Source organism: Mya arenaria, chromosome 3 (genome assembly GCF_026914265.1).
Source record: "Mya arenaria isolate MELC-2E11 chromosome 3, ASM2691426v1".
NCBI lineage: Eukaryota > Metazoa > Mollusca > Bivalvia > Myida > Myidae > Mya > Mya arenaria.
The window spans coordinates 58982395-59003632 of NC_069124.1; the positions used below are offsets into that span (position 1 = coordinate 58982395).

The 21238-nt window shown below is 33.9% G+C and overlaps 2 protein-coding genes across 5 annotated transcripts; one reads left to right on the plus strand and one right to left on the minus strand.

The window, feature by feature from the left end:
- Nucleotides 1-84: 84 nt before the first annotated feature.
- On the minus strand, nt 85-10713 carry LOC128227420 (mitochondrial import inner membrane translocase subunit TIM44-like). 2 transcript variants are annotated; one of them, XM_052937941.1, is made up of 15 exons: nt 10643-10713; nt 8266-8367; nt 7814-7903; nt 7358-7435; nt 6869-6949; nt 6004-6153; nt 5314-5383; nt 5036-5099; nt 4644-4729; nt 3824-3916; nt 2267-2391; nt 1627-1677; nt 1084-1173; nt 723-833; nt 85-303 (listed from the first exon to the last, which is right to left on the minus strand). In XM_052937941.1, exons 1-15 carry the CDS (start codon nt 10700-10702, stop codon nt 184-186), a joined length of 1371 nt encoding a protein of 456 aa, XP_052793901.1. In that variant the 5' UTR covers nt 10703-10713; the 3' UTR covers nt 85-183. The 2 variants fall into 2 exon arrangements, with proteins under 2 accessions (XP_052793901.1, XP_052793902.1); XM_052937942.1 differs by lacking the exon at nt 10643-10713 and adding an exon at nt 9374-9412.
- A 5-nt stretch (nt 10714-10718) lies between these two features.
- On the plus strand, nt 10719-18822 carry LOC128227421 (protein PRRC1-A-like). Of its 3 annotated transcripts, none has more exons than XM_052937944.1 (7): nt 10719-10806; nt 12136-12238; nt 15162-15431; nt 15556-15768; nt 16087-16196; nt 16456-16613; nt 17347-18822. In XM_052937944.1, the coding sequence occupies exons 2-7, from the start codon at nt 12136-12138 to the stop codon at nt 17660-17662; spliced, it is 1170 nt and encodes a 389-aa protein (XP_052793904.1). In that variant the 5' UTR covers nt 10719-10806; the 3' UTR covers nt 17663-18822. The 3 variants fall into 3 exon arrangements, with proteins under 3 accessions (XP_052793904.1, XP_052793903.1, XP_052793905.1); XM_052937943.1 differs by lacking the exon at nt 10719-10806 and adding an exon at nt 10934-11050; XM_052937945.1 differs by lacking the exon at nt 10719-10806 and adding an exon at nt 11933-11953.
- Nucleotides 18823-21238: the final 2416 nt, after the last annotated feature.

Here is a 21238-nt window from a genome sequence, read left to right on the forward strand (position 1 = left end):
GTTTTTTAAAAGCATCAGTGTTAACCACATACAACATATTGGCATCAATCATGCCTTTACGTTCTTCTGTAATGGTAGTTATTCTCCCAACTCGCATGTCACACAAGAGCATGCTTGAAGCTGGTCCACTTGCTTCAGATAGCATTCTACATGACTACACCACACATGATGAGCCGCTGTGTTTTAGAAGAACTGCTCTTGTGAACTGGCTGAGATATCCAGTAGTCGCCATGCTGCCCGAGGATTCAACTCCTCAGGATCTCGACATAATGCCCATACGTAGTTTGTCCGCATAACTTTGTTCTGTAGGAATAAATACATGAAAATATCAATAATTGAAAATCTGATTATACGAACCAGCATGCAATTAACATGACCCAAATGTGAGCATAGCTCCAACTCATCCACTTCGGAGGATGTCAAAGTGCTCAACATAATCCATTGGATTATATATTTCCTTTATTGGTCAATTGAATACTTGGACAAGTAGCATCGTGTTAATTGTCTAGGAACAGGAATCAAGTTATGCATTTTGTAAACTATGTGAAGCATTATTGCTCAATGTATTTAATTTCCCTAGTAATATTTTTAGGGTTTTATTTAGATTTCGCATGTATGATGGACTTGACAGTGATACAGTTTGCATTAGATAAGTTGCCAAATTCTGCAACACATTATTAACACTAGAACTGAGCATCTTGAAATGCAACAATGCCACTTACAGGGTCACCCTCGACCACCTTTCCTTTGGAATCTCTGACTACAATGATTTGCTGAGCGATGAATGTGATGACTAGCACTGGGCCTTGCTCCATTATCTTCCCTGCAGCAACCTGCAAACATGATAATAATATATGAACATGTACCATAGAAACTATTCAATCCTTAAATATTGTAACTGATGGAACACTGAAGTGACTGAAATTACTTAACATGCAGAATCATCTGAAACTACTCTAGTGTGCTGTCATATATTAAGTCTCAACAAGAAGCTTTGACATATTTCACAATTTCTTTTCCCACAAGCAATTGATGTACAGTTAGACAAGCAAAGAAATATACTTAAAAAAGTATTACACTTACATCAACCCCACTGATGTCGAGAATATGGCTGTCTAACTTGAGACCCTGAGCCTTTGCCTGTGTTATTGGATGAACCAACACATTATATGGCTGAAATATTTAAAAAAATATAAGCTAAATGGACAAACAATAGTGTAAAAACTATTATTTTAATGTTTATGATTCAATTTTTCTCTGAAATTAAAAAATTGTCAAGCTTTATAGAATCACTATCATCATGTTCAATGGATCTACATCAAGTAATTGATTTGGTGGATCATTTCTTTATATTTCATGAATAATATATAAAAACAAATCACACAAACATGTTGTTTAAAAACTTTTATATCTATACATTTCAGCGTTACGCCTTCATCAGTAATTGTAGAAAGAAAGTGACATCAAATCATACATACTGTTTAATGACGGCAGGTCATGAAGTGGCAAAACCAATGACTTTTATAGAAACAGAAATATGATATAGACACACATATATATGTATACATCTACTACACAACCTACATGTTTGTGTAATAAATGACAGTTTACTTCTATCCTACTTACTGCTTCATAACACCAGTCTTTTAAAATTTCTTCTTCACCTCGACACAATGACTGCAATGAAAAGGAATTTGTATTAGATAAAATTGAAATGCCTTCTTGAACATACATTGACTGTTTACCATTGGTAACAGGATGTCTCTGACTAGCACCATTGAAGTTTTTCAAGTCTAATATTAGATTTTATTTATTAATGTGTTTTCATAACAAAACATAATGCTCATTGAACTGCTTCATGTCCATGCAAACATTGAACAGTTTTTGATATTGTAAAAATTGCGACCTATAGCAGCGCTTTAGGCATGGCTGCCATAATTCTGCCGATACCAAAAATCGTAAAGACTTCTGCCTCTATTTATATGGACTTTATTTATGACCTGATGTGTTTTTTGTCAATGACATAATTATTGAATCATTCAAGTTAAGGTTATACATTTGGGATTCAATGTTGAATAGCACTTAATGTCTGAATTGTTAATGCACCTGTAAGTATAATTTAGGTGCCCCTCAATAAAGCAAAAGACATGCTATATCAGATGTTTTAATAATGAAATTATTAATTGTCTGAAAAAGGTTACAACAATAATTATGGACTTCCAATTAGCTTCTATTGTTTCTTCATCTTACAACATAATACATGTACCTCTAAAAGATTTGGTATCACAAAGTACTGGCACCATTGAACAAACTCGTCTTTATCAAAAGTTGGATCCATTTTGTTGATTTCTGTTAATACTTCTGACATTTCTGTACTTGAAAACATACCACCTGGAACATAAGCAAACTATTCAGCACAAGAGACACTTGAACAGATTGTTTAAACGTTTCCAACCCTGGTTTGACCAACAAGTGTAAGAACTGGAAAATAAATAAAGTAATTTAAAGTTCATTAAATTATATCCCAATAAATGCTTTCCCGGTAGGATCTAAGGTTCACCCATAGGAGAACATTTCGCCCATAGAAGAACGTCTATTTGAACATTTTCCATTGGCCAAACAGAAGCAGCATTACTTACAAGCCAGAATTGCTCAGATTGTAGAACAGAGTACAGTCGAAACTCGATGGCTCGATATTCTAGGGACTGGCAAAACAACTTCGAGCCTCGATATATATCGAGCCAAGCGGCATTGCTTACAGAATGTTATTTTTTTATTTGTTACAAAAAGTCTTATTTACCTCGTTTGTTATTAGCTACGCTATCTCCGCAAGAGAAGAGTATTTATTGGACATAGTAACGCATCGTAAAGTTCGTAACATGACTTATTTGATACTTAGAAAATATCGTTTGAGTTTTTCATTTATTATTGAAATACATTTATGCGAAAACAACAGACAAGCAATTGTTAACAGTGGGTAACACAAACATAGCTTATAAGTTATATCAAAATGCATAGAAATTTATAGATGGATAACAATAAGAGACAGAACTTAAAGTGATGGCATTTTTATTCAAACTGTTAAAGCATTTAAATTTGATTATAATTATAATTCCAGTCAAGCAATTTGAATCGATCAGCGCCTTGTGCTAAATGAAGCCAAGCAAACAAATCAAGGTGTGAGATTCTTAACTGAACCCGAGAAAATGACATCGACCCAAGCAAAGAAATTTAAGTGTGAAATTCTTGTTTGGGACCGCGAAAACGACTTCGAGCGTGGAGAAATATTGACCCTCAAGATATCAAGCATTCCGATTGAATTTTATATGAACAAAGAGTAAATAAAACTCGGTCCTTTTAATCCGGTTCGAGCCAACCAGAATATCGAGCCATGAGATATCGAGCCAACGCGTTTCGACTGTAGTTGAAATACAAGATATGAATATCTACGGTGTAGGTCCAAACACACCATTGCTGATTTTTGTTAATTATACTATTTCAAATGCAAATTTCGTCTGTCAGTTTGTGAATTTTTTAAATTGTGTCACATTAGAGCTGCCTATGTTCCAATTTAAAAAGGGCATTAACTTCAATTGAACACAGACTGTCAGTTGAACTTCTAATCAGCTGTATAATAAATAGCAATTAGGAAATAAATGGCATTTAATAAGGAAGGAAATACAGACCATTCTGAACATAAATGTACAATCAGATCTTGCAATTACGAATTATTTGACCCTAAAAGGTGTACACATGTTTACATGAATAAACTAATAACAAAAGCAAGAAAACTTTTTTTAACTCTATGAAAAAAGCAACTTACCAAACACACTGGTGATTTTCTCTGTGAAGAATTTGGTACCTCTTACAACAACATTGTCGCTTTCATCATACTTGGTTTTTAGGTCAAAGATTTCTGCAAAAAAGGGTATTCATGATTACTTCATAGTGACAGTAAAAAGAGTGATACAGGGTGAACATCAGCGTCTATAGATCTTCAGTCGCAAGATGGGCTGGATTCAACAATTATTACACCCAAAGTTAGTGGCCTTTCTACACAGTTGCACATTGTACTGAGTAACATTTGTAAAGTTCACACAAATATCTGCAAAACACTTCGAGTCATAACCAATGAATTTTTTGCACAACACCAACATCAACAAGGCTACAACAATACACTACCCTGTTTTCTTTGAAAAACATTAAGAGTCCAAAAAACAACAAATGACTTTATAGACAAGAAAGGCTGTTAATTAGACCAAAATGTAAATGAGGCACTTTTTTATTAAGGCTTCGATGCCGTACCATCAAGTTTAAAGAGCCACAAACAGAATCATACAGAAATAATTTACCTAAATTCTGTTTCAGATACTGGAAAGTTTTGAATATATCTTTGTTTTATCATATCTTATTTCATGGAAAAATTTAAATGACTGATTATCTGACTATTAATATCACAGATTTTGATTGATCTGAAGCTAGATGTATAAACAGGCATCTTCTTTGGCATCAAATGATTACATTTGATATTTGGTTGTCTTATAAAATTCCAATAATGTGGAAAAACAATTATATTTCATTTCACACTTGTGAATAAGAAGTCATGAGGAAACATTAATATTCAAAACTTTAAATGAACTTACTATTTACAATTTCATTATTTTCTTTAAAAGACGTCCAGCTATTTTTCCACCTGGAGTCTTTGTGTAGTGCAATCCCAATTGTCTCACTGAAAATACAAACACAGTGTGAGAAGTATTCAATTAGCTTCAAAGTTGTGAATCAGGTATTACCCGGTAATATAAATTTCACTTTTCAAGATAAAACTTCATACAGTTTTATAATATCATTTATAATCAAAATACATTACAACCTCGGAAACAATATAAAAATAATTTTGGGAAAGTGAACACACAATGAGTCAAGTTAAGATGATATGTATATCATTTGTCATGCATGGATGTGACACAAAATTTCAATGTGTACAACATATGTCACAAACTTTACCCCTCTGATAGATAATATACATACTTACTTGTCTGGTTCATAAATCTTGGCAGTATCACCATCAACCTTTTCCGTTCTCATCCATAACTTGTCTGAAGATGGGAATTACAAATAGTTTAATCCATACAATTCAAAACAACTATATTTAATCAATTTTCTTTTTTACGTTTATACATTAACTTTATACTCAGAATGGGAACCAGAAGTACCATGCAATAATAAGCCATTTCAAAATATGCAACTACTTCTTGCAAGTTCAACTTGACAATATTGTACAAAACATTTAACAGTTAATAATAATTGTACCTGGTGCCCTGTATGGCCGATCGCTCTTGGGTAAAGTGTCATCTATCTCATCTCTAACCACTTTCACACCCTAAAAATAGGAAATAATCCCAAGGAATAAAAATGAGAAATAGATATTAACTTATCTTCCTAACATGCTGTTCTTCTATTAAAATTTCACTATTAAAACAACACATGCTCATGTCGGATGAGGAAAGTACGTTTTTTCCAAATATTCAGGATACATAGGTAAAAAATAGCACAATAGATAGAATAACATTTAAATCATTATGAAAGGGACTCTTCTACATTTTCATGATGGTGACAATGTTTATAAAATGTGTCTGAATTGAGTTACTTTATTTACCGATATCCTTATGAACAAGCAGCAAACTATATCTGACAGATGCTCATTATAATCAAAGTTTGTAAAATCAAGCCTATAAAAAAGGTTGTAGAAACAAAAGTTTCATGAAAATAACACTTTTTGGTTATTGTATTAATTACTATTAACTTCAGGCATAATAATAGCAAAATAAAGCCATTTTGTCTTTTTATAAAACTTATTACGTCAGGCTAACTATTGTTCAAGTAATTTCTTCACATTACACATGATATCTAAGATTTCTTTGTCTGACCAGAAAAATTAACATGTTTAGAGAAAGTTCCTTGAAGCAGATTTAGGCAACTATGTATCTCCCACCAACATACCTGTGACATAGTTTTGAGTGGTGTACTGTCCCCTATTCTCTTGCCATGTTCCCGTAACACCTCCCCCGCCTTGCCTGCTGTCTTTGTGAACTCACTTGTGATCTCCTTGCCCTTCTTCATATACTCGGACTTGGACACCTCCTCATACGTCTGGAAATAAACTTATCTTAAACATGCACTCTAACTCCCAAATAAGATGTACCACAGTTAAAACAATTGTTTTAAATTACCGAAAGATAATTTATAGTGAAAACAATGGTTGTTATGAAGGATATGTTTAATTTGAAAGAACAGAAAACATGGTGTTTCTAACTATGAGACGATAGTTGTTCACTGTTAATCTTTTAAGACCCACTAGTATTTAATATTTGTGTGCTTTCAGCTATTAAATACAGTTACAATCTTGTTACAGTCATTAATATTTTCCATTAATGCATTATTTAGTAACTGTAAGTAATTAATCATTTACCACTAAAAATAATGTTTGTTTAATGTTAGACATGTGTATGTATTGTTTTGAAATATGAGTGTCACTTTTATGAAATATGAGTGTCACTTTTATGAAATATGACTGTCACTTTTATGAAATATGAGTGTCACTTTTAAAGTTACAACATAGACACATGACTGCTAATTGACTTCTGATAAGAAAACCCCCAGGAAACTCTCACATGCTAATTTTAAATCTTATTACAGAATTATAATGTTATAATAGCCAAGCAGTGCCATACACAGTGATCTTAAAGGGACTGAAACACAAATATTGCTTACAACTGATTCATAGCCTTGACATTATTGAAAAGAACTACATGTATTTACAGACTTCATCATAAACAAATAATGAAACCTTTATCTACTAACTTACCTCTGACAGTTTTTCTTTCACATCCTCAAATCCTTTCTTCAATGTGTCTGAACCTTTAGATGTCTCTGCCTCAATTTTTTCCTATAATAAATGTACATATTATTTTTATATTATTTTAAAAATGTATTAATAGCGATAATTTGGCGCTTTTAACTCAGATTTTGTGGCCATGTAGCTACTAATTAAAACAATTTTTTTATCAAGGATAATATTTTTTATCTTTACACAAAACATAACCTTTCTTTGTTTTGATCATTAAAGTCAAATTATTTAATCATGATAATGCGTTAAAATTAAAAAATATTTTTGCATCTACCTAAGTTGTGTGCCATTAATGATTGAAATTCATGCTACAAAAATAATCTTAACTTCTTAACATCTAAATCAGCATCAATACCACAATTATTGTATTTAATTCTGAACACCATCTCTCCAATGAACAGGCACCAAAATACATTATCTATTGCTATGTACATAAATCCTACTAACAAACTTTTTCCTTGCTTCCTTGATGGCATCTGATGTCTCTAGCTTCTTCTTTTCATCCCTGAACTTCTTTAAGTTCTCCTGAGGAGATAAACAGACAGGTAAAACTAATGTGAAACGATCAGCTACTTGGAAATGATTCAATTGAAGCGTGATTACTTCATTTATATAATATCTAATATACAATATGACTAAACAAATTTACTGACATTCACTGCAGTCATCAAAATTATACTTTTGTATGGACAAGCCCAAATTCTTATTCTATTGCTTGCAGCTAGGCATCAATTTTTTTAACAAGACCTGCTAAATAAAATTCAGAATTTTAGGAAGCCCATAAGACATTTCACCAGTGCAGGGCTTGAGGGCTTGTGTTTCAATTTCGACCACAGTTCACTAAACAATCTTCAATGCTGTAAAAATATCAGACCTACATGTACAGATATGTTCAGTACTTACGTTAAGACTTGTATCCTTTTCTAAGCCCTCTTTGACGTTGTCATATATAGATTTGAAGAAGCCTTTCCTGCCATCTGAGTAATGTCGGGACTAATAAAAAAAAGAAAAAAGTAACTGCTACTGTATTACTGAGGACTGGTTCAATTCTACAATCCATAGATTGGATACTATTTGGAACGATTACACTTTAACATATAATACAATTATATAATTGCTACTGATAAATAGATACCTTTGCTGATTTCCATTGTAGTTTACAAATTATCAAGAATCATAAAATCAATCATAGGAAAACTGCTTTTTAAAAAAGTTTAGAGTACATGTAAGTCATCATGTTGAGTCACAAAATGTTTTAAACTTAAAGGAAAACCTAAATGAGTATTAAAAGATAAGGAATTAATTTAACAATGCAATAAAGTTATAGTTAAAATGTAGGTCTCCTATGCACTTACCTGGGATACCACTACTTGATGTGATGAAGTTTGTTCGTGGGAAAGACAGTGTGAGGTGGGAAGGACATTCTGACATGCCTTGCTTTGGGTTCCAAGCAAGCCCTAAAACAGAGACAAGATGGTACTATTTTTATTATAAATATATTTTACAGTTTTGCAATTAATAAAAAGTAACTTAGATGTCACTATATGTACACAAACTTAGCATGTTCATCATTGTGTACATTAGTGATTGGATTGTGTTTATCAACAATGCACAGTAATTTTAGATTTCTTTGGTGTAAATGAAAACAGAGTTTGACTGATCAGATTTTGGGCATGTCCAAAGTGAAAGTCCTTACTTTGTGGATAGTATTAGAAAGATTTTGTCTGAAATTGTTTTTGTAAGAAATTGCCAATAAAATGACTATTAAATTTATCCTTACATTCTAAAAAGAAAAAATCTAAAATTTATTACATGGTTGGTGTCTATGATGAATCTCTTAACCTGATACATTATACCTGTAGATTCATCTAGGGTTCTGTAGTCAAACCCTTCTTCATGAAAAAAAGGAATGGCAGAAATTTCTCTTGCAAATGTGTGATGATTTAGAAAGATGCTATAAAAATTATAAATGTTTGGTCATGTAGCACTGTTCAGTGTTTGACAAAAAGACTTTTAGAAAAGGAGTCCACCGAACTCCTTAATTCCAAAATCAATCATTCCAGCATAAAATTGAGGAGTCCAGAATAAAAATAAACAATTTCAGGTTAAATAACTTTTTATTGAATAATTTCAGAGTATTTGGTATTGCTTTTCCTGTTGGGCAAACTAGAGATCTGTATTCTGGGAGCACTTTTATTGTTTATACAAAATACATGAACATGACTGAAACCTTTTGCCTAATAAATTCTGATATAACTTCAAAAAATTGCCACAAACTGATGATCTGGCATACAGAATCTTGGCCTCTTGTGAGGAGGTATCTATCAGGCAATCTGATATAAAGGAAATGAACAGGGCATTAGCAAATACAGAGTCTTGTTTTTGTGACAGTCATCTGCAATCACAGCAATGAGACACTGACATGCCTTATCAGTCAGATATGTTTTGCCAATCTTAACATACTTTGCAATATCTGCTTGCCATATGGTGACATCCGGGTAGGGTCGTCCTAATTTCCCAACCATGTGAGCATACCTAAACAGAATGCACAAGCTGTCAAAGATAGCTTGGTTAAGCTGAATTACTGAGTAGCCAGCTGGTGATTCAACTGATTGTTTTTTCATGTTTTTGCATTTTCTTTGCTTACATTAACAGCATGGCCCAGGGAAGTTTTTTGATGGCTTCCAATTGCACGTTGGAGCACCAAGAGGCAAAGCACCCAACAGTCTCATACTCATACAGATGCGTCATTTCATGTTGTTGTTTTTTGTCAGTCAAACACCAGCCAAAAAAATTGTTTCAACCGTGTTTGCTCAAAAATTCTTTCTCTTCAAATTTCATACTCTTTCTGTTTTACTTTTTCAGTGTTTTTTTTTTTGAGCCAGTGGCCAAAATTAAAAAAAAATATTTCTATTTTACTGTTGATATTAATATTGTTTACATTTAAAAAAAGACGAGTATTTTTTGTTTAGAAACACAGTTTGACAGGTTTTAGTGATTTTATTACAATATTTAAAACATAACACAATACCTGAATACCAGTCCGTGATATGTCACTTACTCTTTTAAAGTGTCATAATGATAATGACTGGATGAGTCGTAAAATGAATACTTACAAGCTTTCAGATACTTAAAAGCTTTGGATATGATTTGTGTACATTGGATTTTGAAATAAAGGAGTTTTTCAGTAGTTAAGTCTTTTCCATGAAATGTATATTATACATGGAATCCGACAATAAACAAATATTGACTTGACTTGATGTATGTTATTTGTTGCATTTCCTTATTTCAGATGAAAAACGATATAAATGTATGTTTATAAAATTGGTTTATTTATTCCATTAGATGTTAAATTATCATCAACATATTTCATCATCTTTATCAGAGTTCACAGCCATACATTTGTTCTATATTTTAGTAATTATATAATTGACAGAACCGATGTTCTTACTTTAATATAGCTTACGACTATGTGACAGTTACAACCATTCCTAGCATCTACAAAATGAAACAAAACATGTTTTAATACATCAAAACTTTAGAAAAGTTGTTATTATTCACTGATATTTAGTCAACTGTCATGCTTATCAAGGTCGCGAAAACGTGTGACGTCCTTGAAAAATGAACCTGACATTCAATACACGGCAATATGAACTTCTCCAAATATTGACATTGAAAGCAACATTAAATGACATACAGTTATTACTCTTTTAAGATATAATAAGAACTTACCGACGATTTTTGACTCAATTGTTTACCCGAGCGGCCCACAACTTTCCACATGGTCGCCATCTTGTCTGACGAAATAATTTACTGTCGTGAAAATAGGTCATATATGGTGTTGACAGTTTTGCTAGTTGGTGAAATAAATCTGTAAATAAAACTCCATTTTGAAGGTACAGTTGATCCACCGTTGACATATTTCTTATTATCATAGTGAAAACTCTCAAAATTCCGTGATTCATTAAGGGATGTCCTTTCTTTTTGAATTTGAATCGAGGCTGAGACGTGGCTATAAGTACAGTATACAGTGTAGGCTAAATGTAAACAAACAGTGACAGCTGTATATTCATAGTTCCATAACTTTTAGATGTGAGAATCTTTTTTGAACACCTAAACAAGCTGTTATACTGTATGAAGGTAAATAAGGGGAATACAGAGTGAGACACTACAGACTGTTGCAAATTCATACAGCCCCGCTAGAAAAACAAAACAGCCTAGATCGGCTATAAACGTCCAGACTACTCCAGTAGAGGAGGATTGACCAAGTTTGGCAGATTTCACAGTACCATTATGGGTGAACCATACAGCCTGGCCCATATTGTTCACAAATCTAGGCTGTGTCAACCAATATGGCAATAGTCTAGTCTGTGTCATGTTCCATTATTCTTAGCCACAATAATGCGCGTTTATGGAACTTTTTTTAACATTTGGATATTCATTTTATTCCATAAACGCCACAAGTCAACTGAGCAGTACCAATGTAAAATATATTCTTCAACTATTACTTCACAATACTTAACACTTCACTGTTAAATTAAAACAAAAAAAGTTTAATTATTTTAGCCAATACCTTTTACTTATTACACTTAAGTGTTTTATGAAACAAAAATAATTAGTTTAATTTAGATCGACTTCTGTCAATGAAGCATCCCCATTTTAAAACATTCTAGCAGGTGCCCATTATCTTTCCACTCAATATACTTAGCGCTGGGATCTGTCAGTCTTGGCTAGGAAAACAACAAGTGGGTTATGGACGCGTTGAGTCGCCAAACCAAAAATCGTCAAAGACTCTGAAGCGGCGGTTTATATGGACTACATTATTCTAAGCCATATGATCTGCTCATTTAGTATGTATAGTTTGGGCAGGTGCCCATTATCTTTCCACTCAATATACTTAGCGCTGGGATCTGTCAGTCTTGGCTAGGAAAACAACAAGTGGGTTATGGACGCGTTGAGTCGCCAAACCAAAAATCGTCAAAGACTCTGAAGCGGCGGTTTATATGGACTACATTATTCTAAGCCATATGATCTGCTCATTTAGTATGTATAGTTCGGGCTTACTATTGCCTATTCAAAATAAAGCATATAAATTCAGCTACTTGTAACTTTATATCATTACTTTGCATTTTTTGCACAGCATATAAGTGGTCCCAAACACAAAGACTGTAGAACCAAAATGCTTCATACATAATTATAATGATAAAACATCTGTTTGTTTTAAGATGATGGAAGAAAGTTCAGATGAGTCTGCCGAGCTTGTTGACAAGGAGGAAGCTGTTAGTGCAGAGAAGCTGTTTGAAGCGCAGCAGGCCTCGAAACCAGATGGTAATAAACACCAGTCACATAAAAATGTGCATGACAAATAGTAAATTTATAAAAACATATTATAAAGCAGACATTCAAAGATAACATTGGTATAATGTTTGCTGAAATTGGTTACATTTGTCAATCTGGCATTATATGTAAAAGCAATAATAGCAGCACAGTTTGAATTTATGACTATTCAAAATTCTGAAAAGAAAACTTTTATCACAATTGGTAAAAAAAAATCATTATCTTAAAAAAGACAAAAGAACTTAACATTTAAACTAGTACAGATGTATTTAAATGTGGTCTTATTGTCTTAAAATATCTTCAAACACATGATCTTAAAGGTTTAGTTTTTAGCTCACCTGAGCACGATTGTGATGGCCCTGTGTCTGTCGTCGTCGTCCTTCGTCAACAATTTGACTGTTAACACTCTAGGGGTCACAATTTAGGCACCTTCTTAATGAAACTTGGTCAGAATGTTACCCTCAATAAAATCTTGGATGAGTTCATTATTGGATCATATGGGGTTAAAAACCAGGTCACCAGGTCAAATTAAAGGAAAAGCTTGTTAACACTATAGAGGTCACATTTATGACTGTATCTTCAGGAAACTTGGTCAGAATATTAATATAAATACTCTCTAGGTCAAGATCGATTCTGGGTCATGTGTGGTCAAAAACTAGGTCACCAGGTCAAATTGAAGGAAAATCTTGTTAACACTCTAGAGGTCTCATTTATGACTGTATCTTCATGAAAGTTTGTCAGAATGTTAATATAAATAATCTTTAAGTCAAGTTTAAATCTGGGTCATGTGCGGTCAAAAACAAGGTCACCATGTCAAATCATAGGAAAAGCTTGTTAGTACTCTAGAGGTCACATTTATGACTCTATGTTCATGAAACTTAGTCATGATGTTTATATTAATTAGCTCTAGGCCAAGTTCGAATCTGGGTCATGTGCGGTCAAAAACTAGTTCACCAGGTCAAATTAAAGGAAAAGCTTGTTAACACTCTAGAGGTCACATTTATGAAGGCTTCTTCATGAAAGTTGGTCAGAATGTTTACATTAATTATATCTAAGTCAAGTTTAAAACTGGGTCATGTGCGGTCAAAAACAAGGTCATAAGGTCAAATCATAGGAAAAGCTTGTTAGCACTCTAGAGGTCACATTTATGACTGTATGTTCATGAAACTTAGTCACAATGTTTATATTAATTAGCTCAAGGCCAAGTTCGAATCTGGGTCATGTGCGGTCAAAAACTAGGTCACCAGGTCAAATTAAAGGAAAAGCTTGTTAACACTCTAGAGGTCACATTTATAAAGGCTTCTTCATGAAAGTTGGTCAGAATATTTACATTAATTATATCTAAGTCAAGTTTAAAACTGGGTCATGTGGTCAAAAACTAGGTCATAAGGTCAAATCATAGGAAAAGCTTGTTAGCTCTCTAGAGGTCACATTTATGACTGTATCATCGGGAATCTTGGTCACAATGTTTATATTAATTACCTCTAGGCCAAGATCGAATCTGGGTCATGTGCAGTCAAAAACTAGGTCACCAGGTCACATTTAAGAAAAAGCTTGTTAACGCTCTAGAGGTCACATTTATAACTGTATCTTAATGACAGTTGGTCAGAATGTAGTTTGTCAGAATGTTTATATTAGTAATCTCTAAGTCAAGTTTAAATCTAGGTCAATTGTGGTCAAAAACTAGGTCATTAGCTCAAATCATAGGAACAGCTTGTTAGCACTCTAGAGGTGACATTAATGACTGTATGTTCATGAAACTTAGTCAGAATGTTTATATTATTTAGCTCTATGCCAAGATCGAATCTGGATCATATGCGTTCAAAAACTAGGTCACCAGGTCAAATTTAAGGAAAATCTTGTTAACACTCTAGAGGTCACATTTATAAATGTTTCTTTATGAAAGTTGGTCAGAATGTTTATATTAATTATCTCTAAGTCAAGTTTAAATCTGGGTCATGTGCGGTCAAAATCTAGGTCATTAGGTCAAATCATAGGAAAAGCTTGTTAGCACTCTATAGAGGTCACATTTATGACTGTATGTCCATGAAACTTAGTCAGAATGTTTATATTGATAAGCTCTAGGCCAAGTTTGAATCTGGGTCATGTGCGGTCAAAAACTAGGTCACCAGGTCAAATAATAGGAAAAGTATGTTAACACTCTAGAGGCCACATTTATGACCATATGTTCATGGAACTTGATCAGAATGTTATTATTGATGATCTTTATTGGATCAGGTGAGCGATTCAGGGCCTTCAGGGCCCTCTTGTTTATTTATTTGTTTAGAATTATACCAAAGGAAAGTCACAATAATAGTCATTTTGTTGCTTTTTCACAATTCTAAGGGCACTTGCCTCATTTACAAAAAGGGTTGAACCAAACTCTGAATGTATAACAAACATTAACCAATTTAAGCTCAGAGCTTAAAGTTTATGTATTGCATTGTCTTAAAAACTGTTCCATATTTTCATAAAACTTAGTATACATGTATCGCCAGTGCCAATACATGCAGGTGGATATCCAGAGCAGGCATAAAACTATGATAAACCCTGAATAAAAAAAAACTCAACGAAATAGCACATAACATAAGTCTGTTGTTAAAAAAGAATTCTAGAAAATTGATTATAATATGTATTAAAGTTTATGTATTGCATTGTCTTAAAAACTGTTCCATATTTTCATAAAACTTAGTATACATGTATCGCCAGTGCCAATACATGCAGGTGGATATCCAGAGCAGGCATAAAACTATGATTAACCCTGAATAAAAAAAAACTCAACGAAATAGCACATAACATAAGTCTGTTGTTAAAAAAGAATTCTAGAAAATTGATTATAATATGTATTTACACAATACTAAAAGTCTCCTCAAAATAAATTCTATCAAATATCAATATTTTTTATCATCTGCAGAAACAAGTATAGCTCCCCCAGCTCCACTGCCAAGTTTCCTGACTTCCCCTGGTGGAACTCCTACCACACCCCTACAGGCCACCTCTCCCAAAGTCCCAGTGACCCCAACGACCCCGCCAGCAACCCCTAGCATTGGATCGGCACCCCAAGGAGTCAGGGCATCTAGCCCTCCAGCCCAGGGTCAGGTTAACATCACTCCGACTGGTCCAATGGTGCCAACACAAGCTACAGCAACTATAACAACTACTCATCAACAGATCACTCCTCCAAGTAAGCCAAGTTACTATAACAGTTTCTTCACTGCTGAGATTTTCAAATGAAAACAAAAACTTTCAATTTTCAAAAAAGAAATACCCCTATACCCTGTATTTTAATATCTTGATGAACATTTCAGTGCCTCAACAGAGCCCATTCGAAGTAAGTTCTTCTATAACAGTACCTGAGATGGAGGTAGAGGAGGGGTCATCAGTGGGATCCTCTGCAGGGTCAGGGGGCCTGTTTGGCTGGATCTCGGGAAACAGGGTACTCTCTAAGGTGGTGGAGAAAACCAAGTCATCCATGGAGTCAATGATCACAACACTGGACCCTGGCATGAAGGAGATCATAAGTAAGGGCACTTGTGGAGTTTATTATTTTGTAAAGGAGTTATAGTTGTATGAAGAAGCATTCCAATTAAAACTTTCACTCTTAATGGCTGAAGTTTTCTCTTTTTGGAAGAAAATTACTCTTTGGTATGTTTACAGTTCAATCAATATTTATTTGATGCTCCCTTAAAAATACTGTTTTTGAGTTTAAAATGGTTCTTATTTAAACTTAGGTTAAAAAAGGGCTTTTTATGATTACCTTCAGTAACAACTACAAACCATCTCGCTTGCATAAGAAACTCAGAATACCAAGTTACATCTATGTATTTTTATATTTTCAGAGTCTGGTGGTGATGTATGTATTCTGGTCACGTCTACGAAGGACAACAAGGTTGGGGCTGTCAGGGAGGCGTTTCAGACTGTATTCGGCAGAGCTACTGTGTATGGGATGGTAGGTGATAGTAAGGTTTCTTCAATATTGAGAATGATACTATGATACATTTGAAGTATGTAAGAGGTTTCCAACACAGGTTTGCTTAATATGTATTGTAAGACATTAATTTCAAGACCTTTCCCCTTTCCTAGGATGTTATATTGAAAGTGCTGTAAGTCTCAAAGCCACAGCCATACTTACAAACTCATGTGTGCATAATAAGATCAAAAATTGTTATTGATAGAAAATAATCTAAATCAATGCCTTATGTTCGAAGGAGAGCAAGGCTAACACAGCTGCCCAGCCTGTTGGCTATACATCGGGTGTTAAAGGTGCCGAGGAGAGGATACAGAACCTGAGACAGACAGCCAGTGTACACGATGACCAGCCCATTGTGTCGGTGGAGGGATTTATTGTGGAGATGCTGCCTGACAGGTGAATTTTAAAGAATCTTTAAGTTTTATCTTTATTACTTTCATTTTATAGTAAAACTGAATTGGTATTTGAACGAATAACATTTCATGCTAGGCAGCCAGATTTATTTTATCTGGTCAATAAGTTGTGTGATCTGATTCTTTGATTGACAGAAGTACGCATGGCAAAGAATTTTGCAAAATATAGTTTATTCACCCACTGTACATACAAAACCTGTTTTCATGTCTCTCCCCATAAATAAGGAGACATTTTGTTTTTGTGTGAATTGTCAATCCATCTGTTTGTCCGTCGCAAAGCATGTCTGCTCCTTATCCCTTATTTTAAAACAACTTGCCACAAATGCTTACCATATTGAGACGATATGCAGAGTGTATGCTTGGTTCAAGGTCAAGGTCACACTGAGAGGTCAAAGTTTGTATGACTACATTTCAATTTTACTCCATATCACATGAACCGCTGAAAGGATTTCAAAATAACTAACCACAAATGTTCACCATAAATTATTGAGATGGGCAGAGGGCTTGTTACAGTCAGCTTGGTTGAAGGTCAAGGTCACACTAGGTACTTTTTGTGTAGGTCAGGATTTTTCTGTTTCAAGTGATATGCTTTTCCATACATATTTATTCTATTTCCCAATGTCAAATGTCGTTGAACTGAGAGAGACAACCATAGCGGGATACACCTCTTTTTGATAACAGAAACAACTGTCTAGTTTCTTTGGCATTTGTTTCAGATGGTACGAATTGAGCTGCCTAGTTCTTCAAGACCCTCACCACAGAATCGATTTGCAGACCTTCTCCCAGCCCAACCCCATACCAGCAGAGTATATCTTGAAGGCCCAGGACCGCACCCCCAGTGACTACCCACTCAGGTGGTGTGGACTCAATGTTACTATTGGTCAGATTGTAGAGGAGGCGTGTCCACACATCGGCCATGCTGATTGGCAGGCAGGAATTGTGGGTGTGTCCAGGAGGGAATCTCTATTTTTAGCTGCAAAATTATTGGCGTATATGTACAAGCAAAGACTGCCTACCACTTATGTTTCATAATGAATGGATTTATGAAAGTGTTATTAGAGTATTCATGTACATCCGAGTTGTTCAGACATTTTGAAGAAATTTGTCTCATTTTCATTAATGTTTTGAGAGACTGTATGTTTGAGTTTAACTCATGATTTAAATGGTTTGTTTGAATGGAGTACTAGTGTTTTAAAACTAATAAATAGTGCCAATAGTTAGTTATTACTTATAAGTATGTATATTGCTTAAGATTATTTAGCCTGCATTCTGAAAACAAATGAGTTACTTAAATCAGTCATGTAAGTTTTTTAAGTTTTTGATAAAACAAACATAATATTTTATCATTCTGATTATATTAACAGGCTGTCCAGTGGCCCTTAAATTTTTAAAAAAAATTCAGTTTTGTAAAATTCCTAATAAAATTCAAAGGCAATTCCTAAAAAAGCCCTTATTTTTTATGTCAATTCCTACTTTTTTCCTTTTTCTTCTCTAATTGCCTTAACAGTTTTGAAAATACAAACTAATACACTCACTATTTTATGTTTAATGTGTCTTTTATGTAGTTTACAGTTCTTATTCAGAGTATATTCAATACAGTGAATGGCAAATGACCAGTAGATCCATGTCAGGCTTGTTTATTGGTTGTGACCTTGTGCATGTTGTGGCAAAGATTTAATTATAATGGTTAGAGCCAATTAACAGCTGAAACAATGGAACCCGGGTGTATGTCGTTCCTGTACTTATAGTTTGTGAGTTTATTTCTTGTTAAATTTGCAGAGGTAAGTCCATTATGATGTTAACATCCACCATATTTAGCCCTTAATTTCCTAATTTAAGCCCTAAATTACCCCTAAAAAAAAAATTTTTTATCCCTAAAATTGGCCCTTATTTCTTGCCAAAAAGTGCTGGACAGCCTGTATTAATTCTCAAGATCACAAGTATATTGCTGAGCATGGCTGAGGTGATGGTCTACACTCTACATGTATGACATAATACAGCAATATTCTCCCAGATGACTGTATGTTTTGCATTACTCATTATTATATTGTATTTAAAAGGGTCAAGCCGTTATAAACATATAATATATTTAAAAGTTTTATTTTGCAGTACCTTCATTCTTTTTATTGTAGATGAAAATATTTATTAACTGTGATGCTTTTGAAACAAGTGGGATTAAAATTGGAAATGAAGCTTTGTTGAACCTGTGTTTCCCATATACTACATGTACACTTTCTCATGTACTCACTCCACGTCTGGGATCTGATTATCATCTTATTTTTGTATCAAGGAAAACATGTTGTAGTGAGCGAGTCTTGTACATATAGATATACATTGGTCATATCACCCCACCATTCTTAGTGTATGGTGATATTTTTAGTTTGTTCAAATCATGCCCCTGGGGTCACAAGTTTCCTATAAACTTATATAGGGATTTTTTTTGAAAATTGTTTTGCCTATAACCACTTGGCCCAGACCCTAGATATTTTGTATGTAGAATCCTAAAGTGGTCCTCTAAATAATGGCCTTGGGTTAAAACTGGTCCTGCCACAGGCGTCACTGTGAAATTTCGAAAAGACTTTTGTAAGAAAAACTTTGAAAATCTGGTCTGAAATCTTCTTGTCGCAAACCACAAGGCCCGGAACATTGATATGTGTTACGGAGCATCAAATGATTGCCCTCTACCAAGTTTGTTCAAATTATGCCCTTAGGTCAAAGCTGGCCCTACCCATTTTGACCTTTTTTATTGTTGAAGCTACAGCTTGGAAATATGTAGACTGTGTACAGTTTTGAAAAAAATAAAATAAAGAACATATCAGTTTTCTCTTTGGATGAGCTTGACCGTGACCTTTTGACCTACTTTCCCATTTTTTAAACAACAGCAATGAAATTTGGACCATGTCTACAGTTTTGAACACAAATGTCTCTGTTGTGCTTGGATGACCTTGACTGTGACCTTTTGACCAAATTTCAGTATTGAAAACAAAATATCAAGCTTAAATATTTGGTGTGTAATATTGTCTAATGGTCCTCTACCAAGAATGTTTTTCAATTCATACCATTTGGTTCAAATATGCCCTGCCTCAGGGTCACCTGGGTAATGTTTTTTTTATAAATATTGATTATTGACATTGACAGCTGAACTTTTGACCATTTTTTTCGGCGCTACAACAATGGAATATGGACCATGTGTAGGGCTTTGAAAACAAATATTAAGCTTAGATAATTGGTCAGTAATATTGTTTAATGGTCTTCTACCAATTTTTTTTTTTCAAATTATGCCACTGTGTTCAAATATGCCCCACCCCGAGGGTCACATGTGTTACATAGAGATATAAATGGGAAAACGCTCATTGTCTGGCATTAATGAAGGTTTTAAACTTCAACTCAGGTGAGCAAAAGAATAACACTCCAGCTTTAATCATTACAATTAAAACTTCCAAGCAACGTTCACAGGATATATAAATTCTCACCGGGACCGTTGACCCATTGACCATGATGATGAATGTTGTGGGTTCTCCGTCAAAACGTTTTATACAAACATCAAAAGGTAAGAAACACGGCCCATTTCCCGGTATACCCCCGAACCTGGGGTGTGTGTGTGGGGGGGGGGGGGCAATTAACTGGTGCAATATCGACATGATAATCACATTTGATTCCTCTACATCAAGAAGTTAATCAAGAAATATAGATCTTTTATATAAACAAACGAAGAAATCCAAACAACTTAAGAAGATGTTAAGACAACATGTGCACTTCTGGACGTACGAATGCACAGGAAATTGACTCATTGTTTGGTCTGAAATGATCTGTTTCAGTTCAGAGTTAGGGGGATTACAGAATAGCTTACAATAAGAAAGAGTACATTTATATATTGTAAAGATTTATTAGGTGTTTAAGCACAAACCCAGAATAACCCAGAATAATTTTATACATGGGGTGCTATTAAGAAAAACATAATTAACCAAACGGTCTACAAAAATAATAAAATGCTGGTTGGAGATTGTTGAAATGGAGATTATTAAACATGTTAGAATACTATATAATAAAATGTATGGAGATGCCGAGTTCTGTTCGATTCTTTATATTTCGTGATTTTCTGTTCTGTATATACACATGTCACCTTGACTTAAAATGGATTCTTAAAGGTTGTTATTGAAAAATTGAATTTCACTTTTTGGTTAGAATCTTGATATAAGCCACTAAAAAATAAAGAAAATTTAGCATTTTAAAGAAACCGACTTGGTATTTTCACTTGCGTCAATTTAAACTGAGTAACCAGAAAAACAAGGACTTACAATTGAGTGTCTCGGCAGGTCCCCTTCGTTAAAAACATACACATTTAAAATTAATAGTGATGTATTTTCAATCATGAATTTAAAACAAAATGCCAATTCAATGTATTTCATTAAAATAATCGTTTAACACGCGTGTTTTGAGATCCGCGAGCTATAAAGGCATTGTTTTTTTTAAATCTGGTTAATTTTGAAGAAATGTAAACATTCAAATTTGATACACAAATATGTAAAACATTAACATTACAATAACAGTTAAAACGCGAACAGAACAAAACTATGGTACCGTGCACGACGCTAAAAATGAATGCGC

What these genes read in the sequence shown, in the direction of transcription:
- LOC128227420 (XM_052937941.1), bottom strand. Translation starts at nt 10,702, where the DNA reads ATGGCGACCATGTGGAAAGTTGTGGGCCGCTCGGGTAAACAATTGAGT. An exon ending in AAAAGGATACAAGTCTTAAC is followed by an intron (nt 7,436 to 7,813) that starts GTAAGTACTGAA and finishes TTATCTCCTCAG; the next exon opens with GAGAACTTAAAGAAGTTCAG. An exon ending in GAAAATCACCAGTGTGTTTG is followed by an intron (nt 2,392 to 3,823) that starts GTAAGTTGCTTT and finishes CTTATGTTCCAG; the next exon opens with GTGGTATGTTTTCAAGTACA.
- LOC128227421 (XM_052937943.1), top strand. An exon ending in GCAGGCCTCGAAACCAGATG is followed by an intron (nt 12,239 to 15,161) that starts GTAATAAACACC and finishes TATCATCTGCAG; the next exon opens with AAACAAGTATAGCTCCCCCA. An exon ending in TGGCATGAAGGAGATCATAA is followed by an intron (nt 15,769 to 16,086) that starts GTAAGGGCACTT and finishes TTATATTTTCAG; the next exon opens with AGTCTGGTGGTGATGTATGT.